The sequence below is a fragment of the Caloenas nicobarica genome, chromosome 1 (assembly GCF_036013445.1).
Source record: "Caloenas nicobarica isolate bCalNic1 chromosome 1, bCalNic1.hap1, whole genome shotgun sequence".
NCBI lineage: Eukaryota > Metazoa > Chordata > Aves > Columbiformes > Columbidae > Caloenas > Caloenas nicobarica.
In genome coordinates this window covers 99,474,469-99,495,627 of record NC_088245.1, presented here as the reverse complement: position 1 = coordinate 99,495,627, position 21,159 = coordinate 99,474,469, and the positions used below count along the sequence as shown (strand labels likewise).

General features: G+C 42.3%; 1 protein-coding gene across 2 annotated transcripts; it reads left to right on the top strand.

The window, feature by feature from the left end:
• The first annotated feature begins 984 nt into the window (after nt 1-984).
• On the top strand, nt 985-20,478 carry MXRA5 (matrix remodeling associated 5). 2 transcript variants are annotated; one of them, XM_065632023.1, is made up of 7 exons: nt 985-1,562; nt 3,949-4,164; nt 6,855-6,984; nt 7,317-7,707; nt 10,333-15,351; nt 15,994-16,894; nt 18,447-20,478. In XM_065632023.1, exons 1-7 carry the CDS (start codon nt 1,375-1,377, stop codon nt 20,353-20,355), a joined length of 8,754 nt encoding a protein of 2,917 aa, XP_065488095.1. In that variant the 5' UTR covers nt 985-1,374; the 3' UTR covers nt 20,356-20,478. The 2 variants fall into 2 exon arrangements, with proteins under 2 accessions (XP_065488095.1, XP_065488087.1); XM_065632015.1 differs by having other exon boundaries at nt 18,444-20,478.
• Nucleotides 20,479-21,159: the final 681 nt, after the last annotated feature.

Genomic DNA, 21,159 nt, shown 5'->3' with positions numbered 1-21,159 from the left:
TTATAATCACATCTGTTACAGGTTGCAATGCAAAAAATGGTTTGTTAACTCAGATTATGATTCTATTGATTTGGTGATGATACACTTGCCACAGCTTTACAGTCTAGATTGTAATGCCGTTTGCTATATTTACTTACGTTGGAGATGGAATTTGAAAGCTCCATGCCAAAATCACACAGTGGAACTAAGATGATAGTGCATGGTCTTCTGTGGTACATCTGAACAATGAATTTTTCACTAGTCCAGAAGCAGGCTTACTTTTGTGTACTGAAAACACTGCTAATACAGGAGGGAAACTGAGGAGAGGGATGTTAATGATTTAATTATTATAAATTTAAGTTTGATCCTCTGTTGGATGTTAAAGGTAAAAGGCAATTCATGACCGAGTCCACATTCAGTATGGTTCATATTGTTAATGCTTGCTGCTTTTTCCTGTATCCTCTCCATTCCAGCTTTGAGATTTTCCTGTTCACACACATTTAGAGTGGCTCTTCTTGAGTATGACACAAGACATCAAACCTCACTGACTGAACACTGGTCTCAGCAGCAGTATTGTGCCAGTACGCACTAAGGAGGTTGGTGCTTTGTGTTGTGACAGGACACCTATATCACCAGGAGAAGAATAAGAAATCCAGACTGTCTGATCCAGTTTTGGGGTTATACACTGAACCGCATGTGTGCGTGTGTGAGTGCACAACGCTGGCAGCTGCACGTCTGAGTGCTTCAAGAGTGCTGGATCCGCCCAGGTCGGAGAAACAAACTTTCCCCGAGCTCCAGGTCCCAGACTCAGGCGCGGGCTCGGCTAATCCCGCTGCGGCCGCAGCTCCCGCGGCCCCCCCGCCGGCTCCGGCGCCCACCTCCCACCCCCCCGCCGCCCCCCCGCCGCGGGCCCGCCCGCAACTCCCCCCGCCAAGGGGCCGCCCACCCCGCAAGAGGAGCCGCTCCGCCGCGCCCTCCCCCTGCACAGCGCCCGGCGCGGGGAGGCGGGCGGAGCGCGGCGCCCCGGCACCCCGCGCCCCTCGTCTCCATGCCGCGGCAGGCGGCGGTAGGTTGTCGCCGCGGGAACTGCGCGCCCAGGCAGCCCGTCAAGCGGCGTGGAGACGCCGGCATCGCCCGCCCGCCCGCTCGCCCACGGAGATCCCGCAGCGCCCGGAGCGACGCGCTCGGCTCCCGCCGGGACTGAGGGATTGCGGCGCCCCGATTTTCCGCGGGGACGGGGGACACCTAGGGAAGGCGAGCGCTCAGAGAAAATAACAGTAATTAAAAAAACCCCAAAACAACACCCCAGACGGTGTCCTGCCTGGCTGCCGCGCACCGCTTATGCTTATTAGGGGGGACCCATCCAGGACGGCGGATCCCGCAGGATGACGGGCGATGGGCAGTCCTAAGGAGGCGTCGAGGCGAGCTGCCGCGGGCTGCGATGAGCCTCAGCGAACCGGTGCCGGAAGGGAGGTCGGGAGCCAGGTAGCCGCCGGCCGCCCCGCTCCGCCGGCCGCCCGCAGCCCCCCGGGGGCATGGGAGCAGCGGGCAGCGCCTGCTGAGACCGCCGCGCCCGGCTGCAGGTAAGGAGCCCGCTCACGGCCGCTCAGGGCTGCCGGAGCCCGGCGGGGGGGTGGGGGTGGTTTGGGGCGGGGGCACCTTCGCGGGTCTGTGCGGAAGGAGGAGGGGAGCGGCGCGGCTGCCTGGCTGGCGGCGGTCCGGCGCTCCGCGGGCCGTGTCGCCGTGTGTCGGCGCCCGCCCTCAGCCCGTCCGCTCCTGTTGCTCGGCCCGAGGGGACATTCTTCCCTAATGGGAAGCATCTGCCCTCCGGTGCGGCAAAAAGAAACGCGGGTGGGGGGAACCGCGCCTCCTCCCCAGCCCCCTCCGCCATGGCCGCGGCTGGCGCAGGGCCCGGCCTGGCGGGAGGGGCAGCGCCGCGCGGGACCCCCCTCCCCACGCAAAACTCCCCGCGGGGCGGGCGCGGTCCCGGCCAGGAGCCGTTCGGGGAGCGCCGCCGCCCGAGGCCCCGCCCCCGCCCTGCCCCACGCCCCGCCCCCCGGCGAGCTGCCGCCGCACCCGCCGCCCCTCCGCAGCCGCGCCCCAGCGGGCGGCGGCGGAGCCGTTGCCCATTGGCTGACACGCTGCGCGGCGGCGGTCGAGACAGCCAATGGCAGGTGGCGCGGCGGGGCACTCGAGGGCGCCCCCGAGCGGCGGGACGGGGCGGTCGGAGCCAGTCCAGCGCGGCCCGAGCGCCGCGGGGTTTCACCGGCCAAGCCTCTGGAAGAGCGGGGTGGGCCTGGGCGTTGGGGGCCCCACACTCGGCCGTCGTTGTTTCTCACCCAGGCAAGGGACTATAAGGCCTTCTGGGCCACTCTTCCCCAGCCCCTCACAAGTCGCTGCAATTTCCTCTTAACCTCAGTGAGCACCTCCTGTAACAACACGCGGTGCCCCCGCCCAAAAGGAATTGAAATGGGTAGGGTGTTTCTTAAAGGGTGTTTTCATTAAAGAGAACATTAAGGGAAACAGCACCTGAATATTCTTAAGCAAATTAAAAGCTATTTGTCCTGTAAACAATGGTAGATGTCTCATTAACTTGACCACAGGTATTTGAGAAACCTCCTCATCCCGATGAGCCTCTCCTTTGAACTGTAATGGTTTGCACATGACAGTCTTAGAAAAAATAATGTGTGTCTCATTGCTAGCAGATCTGAGAAAATCTGACTTTTATACTAAAAGCAATAACTAATGGAACTCATAATATCGAGTAGAACTGAGTGCCTTTCCATCTTTGTCACACAGTCATAAAAGAGCAGGAAAACGAAATTTCTGCTACTAATAGTAGCCTGCATTCTTTCGTGGCTTTAATCTGAAGAGCTCAAATTCTTGTGATGGTAGGGATAAGAACAGAGATATTTCAAATTAATTTCTCCAAAGTTAGGCTGCTTAATCTGTAATTAGACACCTACATAAATTATTTTATTTTCATAAGTGAATACTGCTCAAGGTCAATAACAGTTGTGTATTCTTATCTGTCCTAGGACAGCGTGCATCTCTCCACAGATGTAGCCACCCAGATTTAGACACACAGTTCATAAAATCTGAACTTGAGTGTTGATAGACAAGGCAAGATTATAAATATAAACTTTCTTGCTTATATTTCCTCTGAGGTCTGTGATTCTGCTTCTAAATGAACTGTCAAGTGTAATCAATTCTGATCATTCATAGCTCCTGTTTCATTAAGGTTACAAAGTAAAAGCACATCCGACATTGCACAGTAATGCATAGCAAAGGATGACAGAGTCCAAGTCTATGGCCAGCCAATTCTTTCTTTCATCACATTCTCCCTCAGTGATACCATTTCTCATATAAATTATGAAAGGGATTAATTGAGCCAAATTTTACCTTGGTGGAAGTTAGTGACGTGTCTAAAAGTTAGGCAGCTAGGCTAGGTGAGTTAGCTCAATGGGACCTCATGAGGCTGATTTGTACTATTTGTTGGTATTCGATCAGGTAGATACCTGATGTTATTAGTCTTCAAATGAATACAGGTAGCTTTTTTTTCTTTCATTGACTGTAGAGGGAGCCATGACAATTTGCTTGAACTGGATACTTCCCTTGACGTTTTCTAATTTTTAGGTGAGACTAGTACTACCCTTGGCGTATAGACCAAACCTGCAAAGTTTATTTCCATAGGGACACAGCGTAACTTTAGTAAAATTGGTATTTAGTAGAAAAGTAGAAGTGAGTTATGGGGGAAAAGTTAACTTTGGAGTAGCAAACAACGTGGAAGAAAGAAAATCTCTTTCCGGCTGAACTTTGCCTTGATTGCCTACAGACCTTCCGCGACCCTGCAGAGCATCATGAGGTATATAAAGCTTTTTAAGAGGATTTTTAAAGTCATCTTTTCTTCTCTCTCTGTTTTTTTTTTTCTTTTTCCTCCCCCCTTCCCATTTTCCCGGGACGACCCAGGAGGAGCGAAGCGATGGGACGCGACAGGATGGGCCCTGGGGCGGCGGCCGGGGCCCTCTCCGTGGTGCTGATGCTGGGGCTGGGGCTGCCGCCTGGCGTCCTGTCCTGCCCCCCGCCCTGCGCCTGCTACCTCCCCACCGAGGTCCACTGCACCTTTCGGTCCCTGGCAGCCGTGCCAGCAAGAATTTCCAAACATGTGGAAAGAATCAATTTTGGGTTCGTACAGCAGTTTGTAGCAAATAGTTGTTGTTTTGTGGGTTTTTTTGTGGTTGGTTTTTTTGGGTTTTTTTTGTTTTTTAATGTTCTTGGGGTGGAATCCTGGAATGCTTTGCACACGTGTGGCATACCAGGATCTCTGTGTGTACTTTTAAAGTAGAATTGCAGAGATGGGTGGTTACTTCCAGGAGCTGTATTTCAAATACTACAGTTACTGGCATGGAGAAAGTTTTAGTGTAGCCTTCATGTTTCAAAGAAAAGTTACTATTATTATCAATTAATTATTTTCAATTACAAGGTATCTAAAAAGATGTACCCAATACGTTAAAATTACACAAAAATTTACAGACGGTTTAATGAGTTACCACGTTTTAGTAAACTTTTCATAAATGCTCTATGTTGCCTTCCACCTGCTGTGTGGACAAGATCGAGACACTAATGGATAGTTTGTGGTTGTGGAGATGTAGTCTTTCAAATTGCGTCCATCTTTTTGAAACACTCTATATTTATATCACAGTGTCAGTTCTTCTTGGCAAACAGGATATGAAATCTTTTATAGTGTATAAAAATATATATTGGGTTAAACCTACTATAGGATTTCTACTAAAAGTTGAATATTACACCTGATGTGAAAAAATATAGTAGGAGTAAAATTCTATAATGTAGCCAGGTAACATTTTGGAGAACAATGATATATAGCATAACTTAAAGCAATACAGTAAAAACAAAGTTATTTCTTTGCCTTTGGAGTGTTTTTGTTTGGTTCGTTTGGTTTTTGTTTGTTTGTTTGTTTTTGGGGGGTTTTGGTTTGGTTTGGTTTTCTTTTTAAGGAACTTAAGTGCAATATAAGCAAACATCAGTGTTTTGGGGAGAGATTGCTCAGGCACCAACTCACTTTCCTTTGCCAGGGTACTGCCCACTCACATCTATCTGCCAGATTGTGAGATGAGAAGGCAGGGAGAGCTGGTAGGCTGCATATCACAGAAGTGCTGTGTCGGGTCATTATGTGAGATGGCACAGTGCAAGACTCACAGTCCTCTTCTGCTTGATATCAGAGCTGCCTCACTACCTGGTATGAACTCACTCCGACTGCCTCAAGTCCTGTAAGCTGTGATTGATCACACAATCACTGACAGTAGGAACTTGCTTCTCTGTAGTTAAAATGTCTATCTGCCAGCACTTTATCCACCTAAAGCCTGATTTTAGTCTCAAAATTCCCTTGTACTCAGTGAATCTGTATTACAGTAATCTATACTTTCACGCCACTTTTGAGTCAAAAATGCCTCCCTCTTCTACCAAGTTCAAAACCACACATTTTTGCAGTCACCTCTCCCCCATACATCAACATTCTATGTCAAATCCTATCCCTAAATTTGTTTTGAAAATGGGATGTAGGCTTCTAAGTTATTCAGGTGTTTTGGCTGTTTTTTAAAAAAGGTACATTATTTGATACTGCTAGCATGGAAGTCCTATCCTGTCTTTGCAATTCACCACTACAAAATGACATTGTTTGAGTTGTGCCCTAAAAAAGTCTTAAGCATCTGCTGTTGCATTTCTTCCATTTTGGAAAAGAGCTTTTACTATATTTCTATTTTTTTATGCTAGATAGTTGGGAGGTAAAGATTATTTTCCTACCTGGAAATGATTTAGGAAAATTTCTTATTTTGAGAAGTTCATATTTCTTAGAAGGCCTGATGTTAAAATAGGGAGTTTTAATAAGATGACTGATATCAGTCTAGTAGGTCTGTAGTAGGAGTAAAAGTATCAAAACAGTCAACTAAATTTTTAGAAAATTCAGAATCTTCAGATAGGTAGAATGGTGAGGATCTAAAAGCATTTCCTCCATATTCAAAGTATTTTAATTTCTCATTGTCTCTTCCTTTCTTTTCTAGAAAGTGTTTAAAATAGTAAAAAGCTTTAAAAGTTGATGTTTAATTTAGAGACTTCATGCCCAGATTAGCTCATACATTTAATTTTGTGTCTACATATGGAAAACCCAAATGTAGAGCTAGGCTGACAAACTTAAAGCTTCCATTTTGGCAAATAAAACCTGATTTATTTGTCCAAAGTGAAACTGAATTGTTTTCAAAAGGTAGATGTTCCGTATTCCTTCTCTAAAAGGAGCTTCTAGGCTCAAATGAAATAACTAGAAGGTCAGTTCCTAGATCTTATGTAATTAGTTGATGTAGCCAATTATATGTTGTGACAGTAACTGAAGCAAGATGTGACTTCCTGCTTCTCATGCTGTTTGCGAGACATCCCTTTTTAATGTCTTGTCTCCAAATCTTTATTCATTTATTATTAGATGCTGTTTTGGCAACACTGCAGCCTTACTAGTTTGCCAGGCTCCATAGCATCATTGGTTGGCTACAGGCCATTAATTTATTACCATTCCATAAACTGAGCTGCATGGAAAAACATACTAACAATTATTAGAACTTAAATGCTTATTTATTGCTCTTACTCCTAAATTATGGCTAAAGTGCCACAAATGGAGTTAAAAAAAACCTTAATGTAAACATGGACTAAGTATACCTGGCCTTGTAAAAATGTTCCAGTAACTTCTGGCTCTTTGACAATGCATTAAGATCTCTCCAATTTTTCCTGAAAGTTAGGTTGTACTCATTTTACATTTGCAGTCCATGACAGTCAGTGCATAAAATGTAACTGCACATGTGATTTTTTTCCAGGTTTAACAGCATACAGTCTATAAACGAAAACTCCTTTGCAGGACTTACAAAACTGGAATTGCTCATGATACATGGAAATGACATTCAGAATATACCTAATGGTGCTTTGAAAGATCTTGTGTCTCTACAGGTAATGCTCAGATCTTCCTAAATTTCATAAATTCTAATTTCAATGAATAACAGAAGACAAAAATAAGTGGTTTTGTAGTGCCTTTCTTAGGATTAAGATACCATTTTCCCCAAATACATTTGAGATCTATTAATTATGCCTGTGTCCTACTTGATAATGCCAAGTAATATTCAGCTGTATTCTTCCTCTTTGAGCAGCACATAATTTTTCAGTGGTGGAAAGGATATTTGAATGTGGGAGGAAAAGTTCTGCATGCTATTCTGTTTGGATTTAGATCAAAAACCAAAACCCAAAACTAATCTTTTTTTTTCTCTTTTTTTTTTTTTTTTTAGGTTTTCAAAATTAGTTACAATAAACTGAAAGTCATAACTGGCCATACTCTCCAAGGACTTTCAAGTTTAATGAGACTGCACATGGACCACAACAGAATTGAGTTCATTCATCCAAATGCTTTTAATGGATTAACTTCTCTGAGACTGGTCCACTTAGAAGGAAATTTGCTCCAGCAGCTTCACCCCAACACCTTTTCAACGTTTATGGTCCTTGATTATTTCAAACTGTCGACAGTAAGACATCTTTACCTATCTGAAAATGCTCTTAGGACCTTGCCTTCAGGGATGTTTCGAGGCATGCCGCTGCTGGAGAATCTTTACCTTCATGGGAATCCATGGGCCTGTGACTGCAGCTTGAAGTGGCTTCTTGAATGGAATGAAATTTCGGGAGGTAAGAACAAAAATACCAATGCTTCTTCATCACATAATGTTAGACTTTTTTTTTTTTTTCCTATTCTGCATATAGGTGATTTTGTTATTTCCTGAGTGTTATTACTTACATGATATCTATGTACATTATTATGTTCTGTTACCATTCAATAAATGCAATATTTAATAAATATTTAAAGAGCAGTGGAAAGAGGAAGCAGTTGTGTGTCACTAGCTAAAAATTTGTATTTGACAACAAAGGAACTAACAGTTACATTCAAGATGGAAAAAGTGATAGCAAAGTTTATAGTTGGATGGGGGAGATAAGTTATAACTTGTTAGTGTGTTTCTTTGCACTGCAGTACACCTTTGACTAAGGGCCGGCAATTATCCTTAACCAACAAAGCTAGTAACTGTGTGCTCTCATGGAAGATGAGAACATAGGATTTGAACTTGTTTGGCTAAGAAAGGAATGGAAATCAGGTTTCAAAGGATAAGTCTTTTAACTTCAATGCTATTAACTTTAAGGCTGTTTGTAATATTCGTGCATCTTTCATGTCTATCTGTGTTTCTTCATTGACCACAACTTCCTTTTATAATGGAGCAAATCTATTTTAAGTATTTTCAGAAAAGACCTGCAATCCTGCAATGTTTTTTTTCCTAGAATAACTGGTCTTTCTGTGTTCAGGCTGAGATGTGACATAAGTATCACACTGCTTAAGCTGGAATACTTCTGGTCATCTGCAGAAGCAAAACGCTAGAAGAAAAACAAAACCAAACCCAAACCAACCCCAAAACAGGTCTTATAATGCCTCTACATCAGGAATAGACTAAATGAGGGGGTTTTTAAATGTGAGGTTTTGATTTAGGCATCTCAGGTCACCAGTGCCCCATCTCATGTAACTAAGTGCTTACTATAGTAGGCCAGAGGGACTGGAGTTACACCAGAGCAGCTACTAAAATATTGAGGAGGAATTTTCATCTAATTGCAACTGAAGATGTCTCAGATGAGTCAGGAGTCACAAGGTTTAGATAATGATTTGGAGCATGTGTGGTGGATGATGGTGGATCTTGTCATCTTAGAATATGTAATTCGTTGCAGTTTTGCAGTTAGCTGTAGGACAATACTTTTAAGAGTGTGTGATACTTGAATGTGTAATCTAAGTGTTCCTGACCAAACTGAGGCATTTAACTTTGATATTATATTTAGCTAACTTTAATATTTTGATATATTCTCCTTGATCCAAATGAGTATGTCTCTTAAGAGTACTTAAGTTGCACTGTAAGTTATAACAACTAAATATTAGATGAACTTTCTTTCCTTGCACCACGTTGGCATGTTACCATTTTTATTCAATTAAGATTCACTTTTTACGCTACAACAGTAGTGATTTTTGGAAGGAGAAAAGAATTTATCCATGTCATTTTAATGTATGGCAGATTTTGTATCTTTATATAACGTTAACTTCTTTGGGAATTCTGTCCACATAGCGTTATAAAAGTGCTGTTTCATCGATCACCAGTGTGGACACTGCCAAGTTGATTGTGGGCCAGTTCTGTCATGAAGCATGCTTTCCTTGTCTTTTAAACATTGTGTTTGAATCTGCAAGTGATAGACTGGTTCAGTAAATATTCTATTTGTAAGAACTTCTCAAGAAAATTGCTTTATCAGACTGGCAAAGCACAAATTTTTCAATTAAAACTTGTATGAAATTTTGCCCCTCTTTCCCCCTTCTCCTAGCATTTTGCCTTATAACCTGTCCATATCTTGTTCATCCATTCAAAGATCCCTCATTCCTCAGGAGTGTTCAGCATGACACATTCCTAGAATAACTGGAATACATTTTATTTACAACATGTTTCCAAACTAAATATTTAAGGGACATTTGACATTGTGGTGAGCAGAACAATGTACTAAATATATGAGTGTTATTTTGCAGACAAGAGTCTTTCTGGCATTGGCAGAAGAGAGGAGTCAAGGCAACCAGTTCCTGGTTTAGCACTTTTTCTCTATTTTAGTTTTTATTTTATCATTACAGAGTTTACAGTTATTTCAGAGGTCAGGGAAGAGAAATAGCTTGTAAGTACAGGAACTATTCAGCAGATTTTAGTAGCTACAGTAGAATGTTTAGTGTATTGCCAGTACTGTTGTTAATGAATAGACAGAAATAAAAAGCTTAATGGATTATTTACTGAGGAAGTCCAGTATTTCTCAGGTAATGTTTGAAAGCTGAGAGGACCCAGTCTTCTTCAGGTTAGATCCACAAGTTAGATGGGTAGGCTGTCACTAAACAGATGCAGACTTTGACACAATATAGCCTTTTTTCTCACTTATAAAATGTTGCTCTGAACACTTCAATTTCTAGGCATTTTATTCAGAGGCAGTGAATCTAGTTTCAGCAGGATGGAGCATTCAATTGTCTCGTTAAAGTCAGAGGAAATGTGGGTCAGTTTGAGAATCAGATACCCATTCAATTGTGAAAACAAAGAGGTATCATTTTAAAAGCCTTGACTTACGTGTCATGTGCCATAATATGTTCCTCATGTGGTCCATTTCAAACTTATGAGAGTTCTCTAACTCTAGAACAGAGTTCTTCAGCTTACCTATCTTTAGTTTTCCCTTTTTAATTTTTTTTTTTTCTTACAGGTGTTTTAAAATGCAAAAAGGACAAAGCCTATGAAGGGGGACAGCTCTGTCCGAAGTGCAACAGCCCGAAACTGCTGCAGAAAGAAGATATTCAAAACTTGAAAGATATTTCCTGTAGGAAACCTGTCATTCAGTCCTCACTGAGGCAGAATAGCAGCAGTCAAGATGAAGAAGATGATGACAGTTATGAAACCCCTCTGGAAGAGCTTCAGTCCTCTCCATGGAACATTACACTAAATATGACTGATGAGCATGGCAATGTAGTCCACCTGAACTGTGAAATCAAAAAACCAACAGGCTCTACCAAAATTCATTGGAATCAAATGCAGACTCAGGAGATTGAAATAAATGCTACAATTTCACTGGATTTTGAATGTCCAATGAATCGAGAAAACTATGAAAAATTATGGAAGCTTATAGCTTATTACAGTGAAGTGCCTGTCAAATTAGAGAGGGAACTTATGCTCAGCAAAGACCCTAAAATAAGCTATCAGTACAGGCAAGGTTCAGATTATGATGCTCTTTACTACACAGGTGTAAAAGCTCAAATACTGGCTGAGCCTTCCTGGGTGATGCAACCTCTTATAAATATCCAATTAAACAGGCGCCAGAGTACAGGGAAAAAAGTGGTGCTCTCTTTTTTTACTGTGTTTTCTCAGACAATTCGTACCAAAGACACCAGGCAGCAGAGAAACTGGGTAATGATAGAACAAAACCAGAGCACAAGGACGGCACAGAGCGTGGTGGAAGGATCAGAGTGTCAGCTGAGCTGCAATGTGAAAGCCTCTGAGAGCCCTTCTGTTCAGTGGCTCTTTCCAGATGGGACTAAACTGCAGGCACCATTTAATCAAAAAGATAGCAAGTTTTCCATTCTCAGGAGCGGCCAGCTGACAATCAAAGCAGTGAGTTACACCGATGGTGGTTTGTACCATTGCATTGCCCAAGTGAGAGATGATGTAGACATCATGGCCTACAGACTTCTAGTGCAGCCTCCAGCTATTCAGGTAGCTGATGCAGATGTACTGAGAGTTGAAAAAAATGTTGGAGATCCAATAGTTTTGCCGTGTAATGCAGTTGCCATCCCAGAGCCACAGCTGAGTTGGATTCTTCCAAACAGCCAGCTGCTTAATGATTTATCAAACTCTTCAAAAGGATATATGTTGCACAATGGTACTTTGATTATTCCAAAAAGCCACGTCAGTGATAGTGGCCATTACAGATGTGTGGCTGTCAATCAGCAGGGTTCAGATCAGCTTGTTGTAAGGGTCACAGTAAACAAAATGGTGTCTGACAGGTCATTTAAAAGGATAAAACTAAGAAAGCGCCCAGGCTCAAAAAGTTCATCAAAAACAAGAGGGCGAGTCATAGATGATGGAGATGGATCAGGGGCAGGAGGGGTGGATGAGTTCCCACGAAGAAAGAACCACCTGAAAGACCGAGAAATATCCTTTAAACAAAAAAGTGACCAGGTGCCAGAGACTCAAATTAAAAAGGGGAAGAAAGGCAGAAGGAAAATGAAAATTTGGAAAAGTACTGATAGAACCCAAGACAGCAATGTTGCAGAAGGCCGGAGAGTATTTGAATCTCGAAGGAGAATTAATATGGCAAACAAGCAGATTAATCCACAACATTGGGCTGACATTTTGGCAAAGGTCCGTGGGAAGAATCTTCCTAGAACAACAACAGCTACAGCCATTTCTTTAACAACTGCATTGCCATCAGTCATGCAGAAAACTACTCCAGTCCCTCATCCAGTAGCCAGTCCTCCACTTTCAGAGGCAGCAGCTGATGGGGTAGATTCCTCTGCTGATGCGTCACCTGTGGGTGAAGATGAGCCATTTTCAGTTACTGCTTCCCACAACACTAAAGCGTTTCCAGTCCAGTCCATATTAACAGGGTCAGAAACTGAACACTTCTCTGACCGCAGGGCTTTAGAAACACCTCCAAGTATTTACTCTGTAGAAGTCCCTATATCGGGGCCATATTTGACTCCTGTCTCTCCAACTGTGCAGCCCCAAAGCCAGCAGCATCTTCATCTCAGGACTGACAATTCAGTTGTAGTCAAAGAAAATATTCATACTGTCACTGAAGAACCTCTAACCAGACAAATTGTAATGAACTCTCATAATATTCAGAGCAGTTCATTCACAGTGAAAAATGTAAATAGAACTATATCTTCTACATCAGAGGAATATTCTGCTTTTGCTGAGCTGCCACTTGATGCTACTGTCTTAGCTGAATCTCAGGCTGTGGATCTTCACAGTGTCTTGGAGACAAGTGTGAAGTTAAATAAAGTGGACCCAATGAGTGTTGACACCATACTTTTAACACCTTCTCAGTTGGATGAGATCATCCCAACAGATTCTGTAGGCACTACTACCATTTCTTCATCCGTTTCTCCATTTGTTACAGAAAAGAGCAATGACTTTGTACATCAGCACAAAGAAGTATCCACGGGTCAGACAAAAACAGCAGGCTTAAGTACAAGTTTTCCAGCTGTCACACCCATCAGCGTTCAGATCAAGGAAGAACCCGAAACCCACAGGAATATAGTGACTCAAGAAAGCATATCCAGCAGTTATGCAGAGAGTTTTCAGGGAAGAGAACATGGAAACCTGGCTACTCCAAAACCAGATCTCAGATTCACTTTGTCAAGCACTAATGCTCTTCATAAAACAGCCGGGGAAATAAAAACTGCTTCTTCCATCAGTAGATTGACCACTGTGGCCATAACAACAACTCCTTATAGAAAGACCACGCCTTCACTTGTTACTCAGCATGCTAGAAAAAGGCCGTATGGGAGAAGGAGATTGAGGCCAAACAGAATTCGACAAAGGCCGAAGCCTTTCCCCCCTGTTTTAACCACAGAGGCAATGCCTATAATTCCAAGGACTCCTGAAGTTGAAGCTGTGACTAAAACTTCTTCTGCAACTCTTGAAAGTCCTGATCTTAACTACAATGTCAAAATACAGGCTAAGGAAGAGGAGTATATAGAATACACTCCTTCATTAGTTACTGATCCAGTTGTCTTAGAGAAAATTACCAAAATCAGAGAGGTGGTCACAACTTCCTTCTTTAGGCCTACTGTTTCTCCACCTGAAGCAAAACATGTGACACATTCTACTGGTCCTGAAACCTTGGCGCTTCCAGTGACTGCACCTATCACAATTTTATCATCATATGTTGTACATGACACAGTTCCCACAGAAGAGTCAAGTGCAGCTCTGAAACCAAAGCAAAGTGAATTGCCAACATACCACTCATTAGACAATAAATCTGAGGAGAAGGGCATTAAACCAGATTCTAAAACTATGGATAGTAAGGCAGAACAATCAAGTGCAACTTCTCCTGAGCATATGAACAGCTCGATACTATCTACAAAACCAGAATCTCAAGAAGATCCTATCCTATTTGACTCAGAAGTTGTGGTTAATGAAACAACCACTGGAACATTCCAGCCAATATATCCCACTATGACTCACTTAAGTGTTCCTGTAGGCACAGAGGAAGTTTTCAAGGACCTCTCAGTTTCAAAGGAGCCATGGAAGCCCACAGTATCTTCAGAAATGCCAGAAATAACCAAGCCACCGCAGCATCTTGAGATGATTACTTTGTCCTCCTCCTTCAGCACAACAGAAACTCAGACTTTTCTACTTAGAGAAACAAAGAAACCTGTTGTTTCTCAGACTGGGACAAAGCCATCTTCCTTGGATAAAAAGGAAGCTATATCACATGTATTTCATCATTATCCCACTTTGCAGACAACTGAAAAGCCTTTGACTACATCCACTGCCTTTATTCCATTTATAAAACTTGCTACTCTTCCCTCTTCCATTTCAAGCACTTCACATCCTTCTCTGCATTATACCACTGAGGAAAGTAATGCCTTCAATCAGGAAAGGTTCCCAGAACCAAAACAAATTGAAGCAGAGCATGACAAAACGGTAGTGAGCTCAAGACAGAATGTACACCCTACTCCTTCCTCTAGCCAAAACAGGATTATCATACAGTCAAAAGAGGAGCAATTCAAAGAGTTGTATAGTAGCAAGTCAAACAACAGTTTAGTGCTAAATCCAAACCTTCCCCATCCACCTGCTGGAATAATACCAAGCCTAAACCAAAGACTGCCAGTTGTGCCTCCAAAGCATGTTCCAGTAAGAGGCACAGTGAAGCCTCCATATATTGTAACACAAGGTTCATTTCGCTATTTTATAACACACCAGCCTCTTCACTACACAAACAAACCAGAGATAACAGCATATGCAGCACATACCATCCAGGACAAAAAATCTTTTGCCTCTCATAGAGAAACAACTACCCCAACACAAGCCTCTCCATTTCACAAAACAAACCCATTCACTGGAAGCAAGTTTGATAATCAGGGTCAGAACAGATACAATATTAATTCAAGATTTTTTGGAAATAATTATGTTCCAGATAATGGAGGCACAGCAGGAAGACTACCGAATCAAGGGATCCCTCATTATCCCAGTTCCAGAATGCCATTCCTTTTCAACAGAACAAGGATTTTCCCTCACTTAAGTGTGCATCCTAAACCAGTGGTCCCTAGTCAGCTAGTCCCAAAAGACACAAATGAGAAGAAGGTTGCCCAGGTCTTTCCTACTAGGATTACAGTGCAGAAAACTACAGCTATTCCAGTGCCTCCAGCACCACACACCACAATCACCACATCACCACCACCAGCAATTTCGAAGATTACCCCTCCAGCCTTTGTCTCTCAGCGCACAAGACCACAGACATCCACTACAGTTCATCCTTTTAAAAATGTGCATCATCATCATCCAAAAGGCCCATCTGTGCCTTACGTGGGAGCTATTATGCCACACAATTTGACTGTAATTCAATCTTCCACTAATTTCAGGATACATGGAGAAAGACCTAAAATTATTACAAGAGGGTCTCAGAGCATATCTATCCTTGCTGAAACAGATGCTTTTATCCCTTGTGATGCAGTAGGGGAACCCAAGCCTTTCATAACTTGGACAAAAGTCTCTACAGGTAAGACAGAGAAAAATGTTTTCTTCCACATGTTTTTTTAAGGGTACAAAACCTGTGGGTTATTGCATATAATTACAACATGATTGCAGGAATAGTCCGAAATCCTGAAGAATAATTTCTGTCTCTTTTAATCTTTATAGATAAAATGTGACTAATAGCAACTAATCATTACAGGTAAAAATAACTTGGCAGTATTTCTTGTCATAAAAGAAAACCTCTACTATTGAATGAGTTTATTTTTTGAAGGAGGGAATAGCAACCAACACTGATTATTCACAGCAGTTAGAATTTATGATGACAATGCTTGTGACTATGGGTTTGGTAACACTGCTGTCTAAAATATGGCTCTGTGTGTCATCTCCATAAGCAAAAGGAAAAGAGAAATTATGTAAAGATTTAATAGGAATTCTAAGGCATAAAGCACTTAAAAGTTTTTGCACCATACATACTTGCAAGCTAGTATGGTTAGTTCTGCAGTGGAAACAAAACAGAGACATGACATCAGAAGATGTCATATGATCCATCTGAAGTTGTAGTTGGTGTTAAGTAAATCTAAAATCTTACATAAAACTTTTTCAATGCGATGATGTATGTCTTAAACCCTTTGACTCTCCATTTCTTCCTTTCCTCTCACCTTCCCAGGGGCTCTAATGACAGCCAACACCAAGTTACAAAGGTTTGAAGTCTGGAAAAATGGTACCCTCCTTATCCGAAATGTTCAACTTCAGGATCGCGGACAGTATTTGTGCACAGCTCAGAACCTGCATGGCATAGATAAAATGATCATTGTGCTCACAGTTGTAGCCCACCAGCCCAAAATCTTACTTTCCCGCTATCGAGATGTCACAGTCTATTTTGGAGAGACCATAGCAATGGAATGTCAGGCTAGTGGGACTCCAAGTCCACATATTTCGTGGATTTTTCCAGATAGGAAGATTTTGCAGACAGTCACCACCACAGAAAGCAGGATAATGCTTCATGAAAATCGAACCTTGTCTATCAAGCAAGCAACTTTTTCAGACCGAGGAGTTTACAAATGCATAGCAAGCAATGCTGCAGGGGCTGACAGCATCGCAGTGAGGCTGCACATTGCAGCCTTGCCCCCCATCATCCAGCAGGATAAGCAAGAGAATGTTTCTTTGCCCCTTGGTAGCAGCATTAACATCCACTGCACTGCCAAAGCGGCACCTTCTCCCAGCATCCGCTGGGTGGTCTTTGATGGCACACAAATCCGACCTTCTCAGTTTGTCAATGGAAATCTATTTGTTTTTCCCAATGGAACTCTTTATATTCGCAACATCTCACCTAAGGACAGTGGGACCTATGAGTGCATTGCTGCTAACATGGTGGGAGCTGCCAGGAGAACGATACAACTCCATGTGAAGAAGCATGCATCGAATGCTAAGATCACTGGGAGCTCTCCTCAGAGGACAGATGTAACATATGGCAGCATCCTGCATCTGGACTGTAGTGCTTCTGGTGACCCCTGGCCTCGGATATTATGGAGGTTGCCTTCCAAAAGGATGATTGATTCCCTACACAGGTAAATTACTATTTGAGGTGTCACAGCTAAATTACAGTTTAGGTGAACTTAGAGAAAAGACCATTCTTATCTGTACAAATTTCATTCTTGACTTCTGCGAGTTTTGAATGAGGCCCCCAATCTTTAAGGAAGAATTTGAAATTATAAGATAGCCAAGTCATAACTTAACATAATATTCTTGAAAACAGTAGTAATCTTGAAAAGTCAGCTTCAAGTGTTTAGGATAAGTTATCTCTATTTGGCTTTTACAGCCACTTGTAAATGTAGTAAAAAGTCCAATGGCAAAATTAAGATATACAGCTTGTGTACTGCTTGTTCTGAAGTGCTTAATCTGCACAGAGTTGCAAAAGTGCCTGCTTTTCCCCAGGAGAAATGAAAGAACTCAGTTTTGTTTATCTGTTATACAAATCATCATACACATTAAATGCAAGGCAAAGAAATCATTGTATAATTATTTAAGTAAGTATGATCATTTTAACATCATTATTTGAAGAAATGTTACCTTGCAAGAAGGTCTGTGCAACCCAGTTGCATATAAATGCCTGAAACAATAGCTTCTCCAGTGTTCACATTTAGTAAAATACCACTTCTCAAAACTGCCAATAACTGTCCTAAGAATCTGCTGAAAACATAATTTCTTCTCTGTGATTTATTCATTACTCACTCTTCGAGCACTATAGACAGATGAGAAATGTACTGAAGTTAAAGTGCAGAATTGTCAACAATTTTCTTAATAGCTAAACATAGTCATCATTTTTTCATGTTGGCAAAAAATATGTTTAGGTAGCCTGTAGATAGCACAAAATACCAAATTCATTTTATGCTTCATAGTGATAGCAACAAAATGCTGCTTTTTTTTTTTCCCCTCATGATCTTTATGAGAATTGTTTTTCAAATACAGGAGATCCTTGGGGAGAAAACTGGGGGAAATTAGTTTTGACCACAATACACCAGTTCCATAATGGAGTGGAAAGTAATAATAGCTTTTCAGCACACTGAAAATCTTTTTTTTTCATATTTCAAATCTTAGCAATATTTTGCTTCTTTGTGTTTATTATAAAGGTTTAAAATGTTATACCTGTTGCCAGAAGTTGCTCATCTTGATTCGTTTTTAGCTGAGGACTCAAGTGCCACACTCCATATTTATGGCCCATATAGGTTTGTGTGGAGTATATCATTCAGCGATCCCGTATTCAAATGTTACAAACTACATTATATGCAGTCAGAAGAGTCAAAATTACAATAATTTGGTATTTCATGGCTGTTTAATGGTCAAAAACGTCATTAAAGTCATTGAATGGAATAGAATTGCTTGGTTACAAACTAGTAGAATTATTTTTTCCATTTACTTTTTGGTGGTGAATATCTTGGACATCTCAGACCATCTAATTATCTAACAATAGCAATGCTTCTCTCTTTTTTTTCAGTATTGTTGAGTTGTGTGGGGTTTGTTTGTGTGTTTGTTCGTTTCCCCAGGTTTCACTCAATAATTAATTCTTCAAATGTGATTTTGCAGCTCATGTTCTGTTCTTTTTTTCTTTCCTCACAGTAGCTTGGAGACTAGAATCAAAGTATTCAGCAATGGGACTTTGGTTGTCCACTCAGTTACAGATAAAGATGCAGGAGACTATTTATGTGTGGCCCGCAATAAGATCGGAGATGACTACGTGCTCCTCAAAGTGAATGTGATGATGAAACCAGCAAAAATAGAACATAAGAACGAGAATAACCACAAGGTCAAGTATGGAGGGGACCTGAAAGTTGACTGTGTAGCCACAGGTCTGCCAAATCCTGAGATCTCCTGGGGCCTCCCAGATGGCAGCATGATCAATACCTTTATGCAGTCAGATGACAGCGGCAGCCGGACAAAGCGATATGTGGTCTTCAATAATGGAACCCTGTATTTCAATGACGTCGGACTGAGAGAGGAAGGGGACTACACTTGCTATGCTGAGAACCAGATTGGAAAGGATGAGATGAAAGTACGGGTCAAAGTAGTGGCTGAACCTGCAACCATCAAGAACAAAACATACGTCATTATTAATGTACCCTATGGTGATGTTGTCACCATAGCATGTGAAGCCAAAGGAGAACCCACTCCCAAAGTAACCTGGCTCTCCCCAACCAACAGGCCCATTCCTGCCCAATCTGACAAATACCAAGTATATAGGGATGGCACTCTCCTCATCCAAAAGGCCCAAAGATCTGACAGTGGTAACTATACTTGCGTAGTACGGAACAGCGCTGGAGAAGATCGGAAAATTGTCTGGATCCATGTTAATGTTCAGCCTCCCAGAATCAATGGTCATCTCAGTGCAATAACATCTGTGAGGGAGACAGCCATCAGGGGCAGCCGGAAACTCATTGACTGCAAAGCTGAAGGCATCCCTGTTCCACGGGTCTTATGGGCTTTTCCAGAAGGAGTAATCCTGCCAGCTCCCTACTATGGGAACAGGATCACTGTGCATCGCAACGGTACGTTGGACATCAGAGGGGTGAGGCAGACGGACGCGGTGCAGCTCATATGCATTGGAAGGAATGAAGGAGGGGAAGCGAGACTGATTGTGCAGCTCCTCATCACAGACCGTTTGGAGAAACCTTCCTTCAGAGACCCTATCAGTGAAAGGATCACTGCCTTTGCTGGGCACAGCATCAATCTGAACTGCTCAGTCCAGGGGAACCCCAAGCCCAGCACAAGCTGGATCCTTCCCAATGGCACTGAAGTGCTGAGTGGCAGCCGTCTGCACAGATTTTACCATATGAGGGATGGGATCTTACACATCAGCAGCCTCTCCACTGGGGATGCTGGGACTTACCGCTGTACAGCCAGAAACCCAGGAGGTTATGTGGAACGAGTAGTCTTCCTGAAGGTGGGAATCAGGCCAGAAATCACCAACCAATACAACAACCTGGTGAGCATCATCAATGGAGAAACTCTGCAGCTCCATTGTGTCACCCAGCCAAGCCAACAGGCACAGATCTCCTGGACGCTGCCCAACGGGATGGTTCTGGATGCCCCCCAAGCTGTGGGTCGTTTTTCGCTGCTGGAGAATGGCTCACTGACGGTGCGTGAGGCTTCTGTATTTGACAGAGGCACTTACTTGTGCAAGGTGTCCACAGAGTACGGCACTTCTGTTATGAATGTGCCTGTCATTGTGATAGCCTATCCTCCCCGGATCACCAGTGAGCCAGCACCTGTCATTTATGCCAGGCCTGGAAATTCAGTAAAACTGAACTGCATGGCCATTGGGATTCCTAAAGCAGAAATAACATGGGAGCTTCCAGACAAATCACATCTGACAACAGGAGCTCAGTCCCGTTTGTATGGAAACAAATTCCTACACCCTCAGGGGTCACTAGTCATCCAGCAGTCTACTCAAAGGGATGCGGGCTTCTACAAATGTACTGCTAAAAATATACTAGGCAGCGATTCGAAAACAACCTACATACACATATTCTAACACTAAAACAAATGCCTTGGGTTGGATACTAGTCATCAAGTCACTGCCAAGTGAGTGCAACAAGGAAAATACTGCTTGCAGCAAAGCCAGGAAGACTGAGGGCAGGAAAAAAAAAAAAAAGGATTAATCCTATTTTCATGCAAAGTGCCTTACTTTTGTACTCAATATGGCAATAGGTCCCTGCAGTAAAAGGAGGCAGTAGACATACTGAAACTGAGGAGACTGACACATTGGAAAAGGTCTTTAAATTGTTAAGACAATGTAGTGTGGTTTTTCATGCTATGCAATAGCATCTGAAACCTTAAGTCCTCTATTCTTGTCAATAGTCCAAAGCTATTTCTTGTTCTAACAAGCACCTTAAAAGTACCAAAGAAGTATTAACTGTTAATAAATGAGCTGCAGTGATAGAAGTGCTTTAGCAAAACATAATTTTCTTTATGTCCTGCAGCGCTTTTACATAATCTAGCCTTATACAATATGATTACTAACCTTTTTGTTCATTCTTCTGAGGTCTTCAAAATGGAAGACTAACATAGCAGATAAGAGTGATCTATTTTAATAAAAATACATGCAGACATTAGTTACCTTAACATATGAACAAACTCTTTCCAGCTACTAAGGATGCTACAGTCAAATCATTCCTTATATATTTTATATATATTTTTAAATCAGACTATGAGACTAGAAAGAGTAACAATGAACATGGTCTCATTTTATAAATTATTGGTCTTTACAAGACTCTGATACATTACAGTGTTTTATAATATTAAGGTCAATATACTGTACATTTTATAATAAAAAATA

Excerpts from the sequence above, each read along its gene's own strand:
- MXRA5 (XM_065632015.1), top strand. The coding sequence starts at position 1,375 with ATGGGCAGTCCTAAGGAGGCGTCGAGGCGAGCTGCCGCGGGCTGCGAT. Across the intron at positions 4,165-6,854 it reads GTGGAAAGAATCAATTTTGG|GTTTAACAGCATACAGTCTA; the intron begins GTTCGTACAGCA and ends ATTTTTTTCCAG. Across the intron at positions 15,352-15,993 it reads TTGGACAAAAGTCTCTACAG|GGGCTCTAATGACAGCCAAC; the intron begins GTAAGACAGAGA and ends TCACCTTCCCAG.